An 8,031-nucleotide genomic window follows, 5' to 3' on the forward strand; every position below is an offset into this window, starting at 1 on the left:
TTTCATTATACTAGATGTGGCGTAGGATAAACCATGCTTTTATTTATTTTATAAAAAATAACATGAAAAGATAACTTATATTATAAAAAACATTAAGATTTACCTCACAATTTGGTTTCCCTGATATATTTTAAATAATATACATTTAATAATACACGTTGGTTAAAATATATACAACGTCGTACTAGAATGAGAAACAATATCTTTTCATGCTTTTTAATCCCAGTGGCCCTAGAAAATATGAACCGGTTCTTTGATGGCATGGTGAACCGGGTCTAGTTAATAATTTTTCTTCCTATTAATGGGGGAAAAGTTTTCACCTCATTTAGATCTAAGATAAAATGCTGTATTTGGTGCACTGACCTGGTCGACCTCATGGACCGGGACAGGGGCATGTTAAATTGATGGTGCAGGTAGTTGTTGATTGTATGAGGAGAATGCTAATTCTAAAGCATATCACTTGAGTTCGTTATTGACTTGGTTCTCGGAACGTAATGTCGGCCGTGCGGGACCGGCACGGCCCATATTTTTCCGGCCATTTCGGGCCAAGGGTCTGCCCGGCCCGATCCGGTTATTAATCCAGGTCGAATCGTGCCGGCCTGTTTAGCCAGAGTAGGAGGCCCGGGCAGGCCAGTCGTGCCGGGCCGGGCAGGGCTTCGTGCCAACCCAGATTTTTTCAAAAAATTTCTTCCCCCAATTTTTTCTTCAGAATTTCTTTTGCAGAAAAAGTGATAATTTTTTTAAAATTATAAATTTGACTTATAGTTTTTACTTTACACAATTATACCCAACTTTTGAAAAACTCTTTTATTAAATATTTTTAATAATTTTTTATTATTTGAAGAGAAATTGATATTTAAAAAAATAATTACAAAAATTAGATAAAGTTTGTATTAATCATATTACATAAAGTTTGTATCTTTTAATTTTTTTTTAAAAAAAAGAGTTTAAATTATAACTTTTTGACTTATAGTTTTTAATTTACACAATTATACTCAACCTTCTTAAAACTTATTTAAAAATTTTATAAATTTAAAAAATCACAATAAATTCAACTTTTTAATGTAAAATTAATATTAGTTTTTTTTATAATTTTTTATTATTTGAAGAGAAATTGATATTTGAAAAAATATACCAAAAAATATATAAAATTTAAATTAATCATATTATATAATTACATTAGAGAAAAGTACAAAATTTAAAAAATCAAAAATATATTTAAAATAAAATGATATTGTTTATACAACCAATTAGCAAGCAATAGAGAAGAAAATCAGACATAATTTTTTTCATCATTACATCATTTTTTCACTTAAAAAAAAAAAACACCTACTAAAGAGTGGTACTAAATAAAAAAGAAGAGGCGTAACGACTAATAGTTTGTTGTGATGAATTTGAATGTCTGCAGTAGTATTTATAGACATAAAAAATATTTTTTAAAAAATATAAGAATATTTTTAGTTTTTGACCAAAACGCTATCTCTAACCGTCAAATTTTTGAATGTTAGTGAGGGCATTATGATCATTTTGATTAAAAAAAAAATCTTTTTAAATTTTTTAACCCATTTTTAAAAAAACAATAATACTAAAATATTCTTTCAGAAAAAATAAGAATAAAAAAGCATCCAAGGTCCAACCCAACGGCTATTAAGTCATTGGGCCCACTGTCCAAGGGTCTACTCTTGGACACTGCCATGCCGGGCTGCAGGCCGACCCTTTTGCCCGACACGGCCCAGACCTGATACAGGCCGTGCTGTGCAGGGCCTACGGGCCGCAAAACCTCGGAGCAGCACGGTCCGTAGAGTCGGGCCGGGCCGGCCCTCACGGCTGCCTGCAACCACAATTAGTCATCTAGAATAAGGGGCATTTTTTGCATTTAACCCTCTCAAAATATTTTTTTTTTACAAATAGCCCTATCAAATTCATAATTGCAAATTTGGCCCTATCCCCGCCACACGGGCGCCACATCAGCGCCACGGTGAATCATTCACCATGTTCAAACACGATGAATGATTCACCGTATTCCATACCTATATTCCCCCCTTTTTATTTTTCTTATATTTTTTTGCAATACATATATACTATATTTTTCCCGTTCAAACACGATGAACTACATACCTATATTCCTCTCCCTCCCCTTTTTTATTTTCCTTATATTTTTTCACAATACATATATATTATATTTTTCCCAAATACGGTGACACGGTGAATGGTTCACCGTGTTCAACTTAATATACAGTCCCACTCGTGGCGCTGATGTAACGCCTGCGTGGCAGGATTAGAGTCATTTTTGTAAATATAAATTTGCTGGAGCTATTTTTAAAATAAATTTTTTTCAGAGGCCAAATGCTGAATTGTTACACCTTGGACCTTAAGCCACCGTTTGGTTGGGGGTTAAGGGGTGGAATAACCCCTTAACCCCCAATTTATACCCAAACACCACTCTTAAGGGGTGGGGTTAGTAAACCCCACCCCAAACCGGGTTAGTGGGGTTTACTAACCCCACTCCCCCTCCCAACTTTAACCTTGCACGCATCCCGAGCCCTCACCTTTTTCTTCTTTATCAATCATTAACCCCACTCCCCCTCCCAATTTTAACCCCGCACGTATCCCGAGCCCTCACCTTTTTCTTCTTTATCAATCATTATCTTCTTATCCCACCTACTCCAACCAAACACTTTTTTTCACTATTCTAGACTAACTCCAACCTCCAACCAAACACAAAAAAAGTTTAACACCATTTTAACCCTGAACTTAACCCTATTCCTGGAATAGCTATTTTTTCTTAACCCCGAACCAAACGGTAGCTAAACAGTTACCTATTTTTGACTTCGGTGCCTGAACCTTTATCCTCGCTATTAAGTCTTTAATTTTTATATATTTTATTGCGATTAGATGCGATTAGATTCCAATCATCAGAATTTTTATTGTTGCGCCAACTTTTTAAAACTTTTTTAAGTTTCTAGAAGAGTTTGCTGACACCTCCCGCTCGGTGCCTGGATTGGATTTGTCGGAAATCGACGGTGCAATTTAATCATAAAGTTGAGGAATCTGATTGCCGGTACTGATGGTACAACTTAGCCATGACTAAAACCCACCCTTGGAATTGTGCAAAATGAATAATCCCTGTGAGCAGCAGCCGTAGCCTCAGAAGTAGCAAATTCATAAGGTTGTGCAATCACCATGCTAAGAAATAATAAACAATTTTGAAGTTCAAAATTTTCAATCCAAATGCAATGCTAATCATGAAGTATCAAACACCATCACTCGACTTTATTGCCCAGGAAAACAACTATGGCATCGGATTACATCTCATTTGATGATGCAGCGTTTGTTATCTTATCGATAGAATAATCTTAAAGAAGCTCGAAAAAAAAGGATAGATTTTGAGATACGAATCGGAAGAACACAGAAGGAGAGACCTAAAAGAAACAACCAAAACCAAAGGGGCATTTTTTTTTTTTCCCTTTTTTTCGTCTTTGTCTAATCCTTGTACTTCATCTCGGACATTTGGAACCCGGGCATGTCGAAGGAGGCCGAGAACTTCTCGACCGCGGCCTTGAGGTCCTCGATCTGCTTGTTGTTTGCGAGGCCCTTGTTGAAGTCCTTGAGGAGCTTCCCGTGCTCCTTCTGGATGCTCAGGCATAACGTCACCGCCTGGTGCAGGAACTCCGCGATCTGCTCAAAGTCCTTCTCCACCAATCCCCGAGATGTCATCGCCGGAGCGCCTAGAAAATACACAAACAGCAGTTTCGAGTATTTACTACCGAGAATTCTACGGAGAGCGAGTTGAGTGCTGCTTTAAGGGGCAGGTATTTCTTTTTTATGCCAGCGATTTTAGGGTTATTCAGAGTGTAGAACAGAGCTTGCCTTGCCCTTAACTGCTCCCATTTATTGAAAGGGAGCGATGCGAGATCTGCAGTATAAATGAAGAAGCATGGCCACGTAGAGTGCATTGGTGCACACAACATATATCACCATTCACACATGATGTGTCGGCAGGTCAATGGGCCAGAATTTGGGGCTCACACATTCGAGGTAGCATAAAAGAGCACCCCATAAATACAAGATTTATGCAAGATATAGTAAGTTTTAAACAGGTTTACGGATTGGTTATTAATGCTAAGTTAGCTTTGGCTCCTGTAACGCTCGGCTATGGCAGTAAGCCACAATGAGCTTTTAGGTCCCAAATGGAAAATCTATATTTGAAGTTTTTGCATCGAAGTATAGGTTAGGAGGGTTGGTTCTTCTCAAACAGTTCTACCAAAGAAGCATTTACAACAAAAAAAAAAAAAATGCTTGATATATATATATATATATATTTTAACCTGTTTTGTGCAGAGTAACCGAACCAACAGTGAAAGTATACTACTTCAACACTCGACTTTGACCAAATAACTTATTAGTAGAGAAGATTACTTCTTTCTGATAGTGAATATCGATTCACAACTTAATGCAAAACTCAACACTCTCACTATGAAAAGATAAGAACTCATGATGAAGAACGAATAGAGGACAATGAACAATCGATAGAAACATACAGTATCCCATAAAAATGGCAGAAGGGTAATAAGTTCTCACCAATCCGAACTCCACCAGGAGCCAACGCGCTGCTGTCCCCAAAGACAGCATTCTTGTTCACTGTGATATTGCACAGATCGCAAAGCTTCTCAACCTTATTCCCTGCAAAGTTTTCCATAACGACTGTAAGATAAATTGCCATTCGTCAAATAAAAAACAAGCTGAAAAAGAAAAGGCACAATTTACAATACCAGTCAAGCCGAGGGGCCGGAGATCCCAGAGCACAAGGTGGTTCTCAGTCCCACCAGTGACCAATTTGTACCCCTTGTTCATCAGATAGTTTCCTAGGGCAACAGCATTGGCCTTCACCTGCTTAGCATAGGCCTTGAAACCAGGGGTCGTGGCCTGTTTCAGGGCCACGGCGAGGGCGGCAATCTGGTGATTGTGAGGGCCACCTTGGAGCGATGGGAAGACTGTGAAGTTGATCTTATCTTCGTAGTCGTACACAGCATCCTCGGGCTGGCCCTTCTTGGGAGGCTTGGGGCCCTTTCTGTAGAAGATCATGCCGGACCTCGGTCCACGAAGACTCTTGTGGGTCGTGGTCGTTACCACATCGCAGTACTCGAAAGGATTTGCAGCTTCCTGATGAGCCAATAATAGAGGAGAATTACGAAGGAATTCTAAAAGGCATACAAGAGAAGAATTGACAAATTACGCGGAACTACACACAACAATGATACATCTAACAAGCTTTAGAGAACCACGCAGATCTAAACTACTCTAAATTGTTTCTCATATGCATGAATCCAACAAATGGAGCCCGAGAGTCCACAAGGTGCAAACATGCAAGATCTCCTTTCCACCATAACTTATCAAACAAAATTCAAACAATGTAAAATACATTAAGTGAGAAAACATTAAATATCAGTGTATATAATATATAAAGATCATTGCTTTGTAAGATCCACAGAGCATCAAAGAAACCCATGGATCTACTAATAACAATTGGAGATCAAATTGCTCTAATCCCTAGAGGACCGATAAGGATCTCAGAAAATGTTCAATTTATATGAATGTAATCAATTCAATACAAATTCAGCATAAATTGAAGAAAACCTAACTGCTGAGATTGAATGCATCATCACCACTATCCACAGATCTATGCAGACGAAAATAAATTAAAAACACGCAGATCTAAAAATTACTAAAAGCAATCCAAGCAATCCAAAAATTCCCAACACCCAGTTATAAAAATCCCATCTTTTCACAAAAACAGATCTTGAAACCGATCAAAACCCCAGTATCCGGATCCCAAATCACCGTTACCTCACATTACCACCATCACAACAACATCAACAAAGATAAAAGGAGAACACGTCTTATAAGGTAGAGGGCCAACACCTGAGCGGCGACGAGGCCGCTGATGTGCGCCATGTCGCAGAGGAGCATGGCGCCGCACTTGTCGGCGATGGATCTGAACCTGGCGTAGTCCCAGTCCCTCGGGTACGCGCTCCCGCCGCAGATGATGAGCTTGGGGCGGAAATCGAGCGCCTTCTCCTCGAGCTTGTCGTAGTCGATGTAACCCGTCGCGGCGCTCACCTTATAGGGCAAGCTCTCGAAGTAGATGGAGGTGGCCGAGATCTTCTTCCCCCCGGCGGTGTAGTAGCCGTGGGTGAGGTGGCCCCCCGAGGGGAGATCGAGCCCCATGATGCGATCGTGGGGGTTGAGGAGCGCGGTGTACGCGGCGAAGTTGGCGGGGCTCCCGGAGTAGGGTTGGACGTTGACGCCCCAGAGCGCGGGGTCGAGGCGGAACGCTTCGAGCGCGCGGGCGCGGCAGAGCTCCTCGATCTGGTCGATGAACTCGTTGCCGCCGTAGTAGCGGTTCCCGGGCATGCCCTCGGAGTACTTGTTGGTGAGTGCGCTCCCGAGGGCCTCGATCACGGCGAAGGAGGTGAAGTTCTCGGAGGCGATGAGCTCGATCCCGTGGCTCTGCCGCCGCTTCTCGCGCTCGATGAGGTCGTGGACCTCGGGGTCGACGGAGCTGAGCGGCGCGAGCCCCCAGTCGGCAACGGCGTCCATGGCGGCGGCGGCGGCGGCAGCGGCGGCGGTGGCGGCGGCGGAGGGGCCGATGAGGCGACCGCGGCGGAGGAGGGGGAGGAGAGGAGGAGGAGGAGGAGGAGGGAGGAGGTGGAGGCGCAGGGAATGGTGGGGATGGGGAAGAGGAAGGGGATTTATAGGCGAGGGGGTGGGGGTGAGGAGTCGAGTCCACATGATGCGGTTGTTGGGAGAGAGAGAGAGAGAGAGAGAGAGAGAGNGGGGGAGAATTAGGGTGTGGGGGGAGATGTGGAGTTTTTGTATACTTTGTGGATTGAGCGGTAATGGATGGGTTAATGGACGATTGTGATTTATTTGGATCAAGCATTAACAAATATATTCCTATATAGTTTAACTTTTATATATTGTTCCTACAAAATTTCAGATATTTTCAAATATATCCTTTTCGTTAAAATTCGTTAAAAAATTTTAGTTAATTATAAATTAAATACTTAATTTTGATTAATTTTTGATATTTTTATCCCTCATATATTATACTGTTATGGCTTTTGAATGAATATATATTTATGATGGCAAAATTGAAAATATAAATAGCTCTCTAATAGTCCTCTAACAGTTACAAACCATGGTAACATATTCAAAAATATTAAAACTTTTACATGGGCTTGTATGAAATTAACCCTTATAATTATATACAGCAGATCTAAACTTTGGGTCATTAGAAAAAAAAAAATTTAATTCAGTATCTAAAAAATTGTAATTTTGCTCTCTCACTTTGACCTTTCGTATACTTTGATTTGCCATTTTCAAAATAATTGTTTGCATTCAGTATATTCAGATATTTAAATGTGTCTTCATATTTTGTTAATTCAATCGTTTAATTTTTAATTAAAAAATTGTGAGTTATTGAACGGTAGAGATTAAACAATCAAATAAAATGAACGAACCCGTAAAAGTGCAGTTTAGAAATGTTCATATGCGTCGGGTGCACGGAATAGTTTTTCAAAATTAATAAAAGCAGTAAAATATTAAGTACTCAAGTCAAAATTGTTAAGGATTAGATAGTTGTTTGCAAATGTAGTTGCACACTATTTTCACCACTCTGTTGGGACATGAAAAATGCATAGCAATAATTGTTCTTACCCAGTACAGTCGATTAAGAACTTGATGATTAACATCCAAAATTTTAAGATCAAAGATTAATTGTTTTATATTTTTAGTTGAGTTTATTTTGTAAAAAATTATTACCCTATATTTGCTTCATCGCTATCATAAAATTAGCAATTAAAAATATTATAGAAGGAACTAATATAAAGCGATAGAGTTTAATCTCACCATCTTAATTGGCCTTCATTGCTGATCAAGATAAGATCAAAATAGTCATTATATTGATATAGAGTGAATTTTGATTAGTCTAGAAATATATTAATTTGCAAGTTTCTAGAGTTTATGGAA

At 39.6% G+C, this 8,031-nt stretch overlaps 1 protein-coding gene across 1 annotated transcript; it reads right to left on the reverse strand.

The window, feature by feature from the left end:
- On the reverse strand, positions 3,247-6,690 carry LOC109723156 (serine hydroxymethyltransferase 4). The gene is made up of 4 exons (XM_020251412.1): positions 5,923-6,690; positions 4,773-5,163; positions 4,582-4,683; positions 3,247-3,728 (listed from the first exon to the last, which is right to left on the reverse strand). Exons 1-4 carry the CDS (start codon positions 6,598-6,600, stop codon positions 3,484-3,486), a joined length of 1,416 nt encoding a protein of 471 aa, XP_020107001.1. The 5' UTR covers positions 6,601-6,690; the 3' UTR covers positions 3,247-3,483.

Source organism: Ananas comosus, linkage group 17 (genome assembly GCF_001540865.1).
Source record: "Ananas comosus cultivar F153 linkage group 17, ASM154086v1, whole genome shotgun sequence".
In the NCBI taxonomy this organism is placed as follows: domain Eukaryota; kingdom Viridiplantae; phylum Streptophyta; class Magnoliopsida; order Poales; family Bromeliaceae; genus Ananas; species Ananas comosus.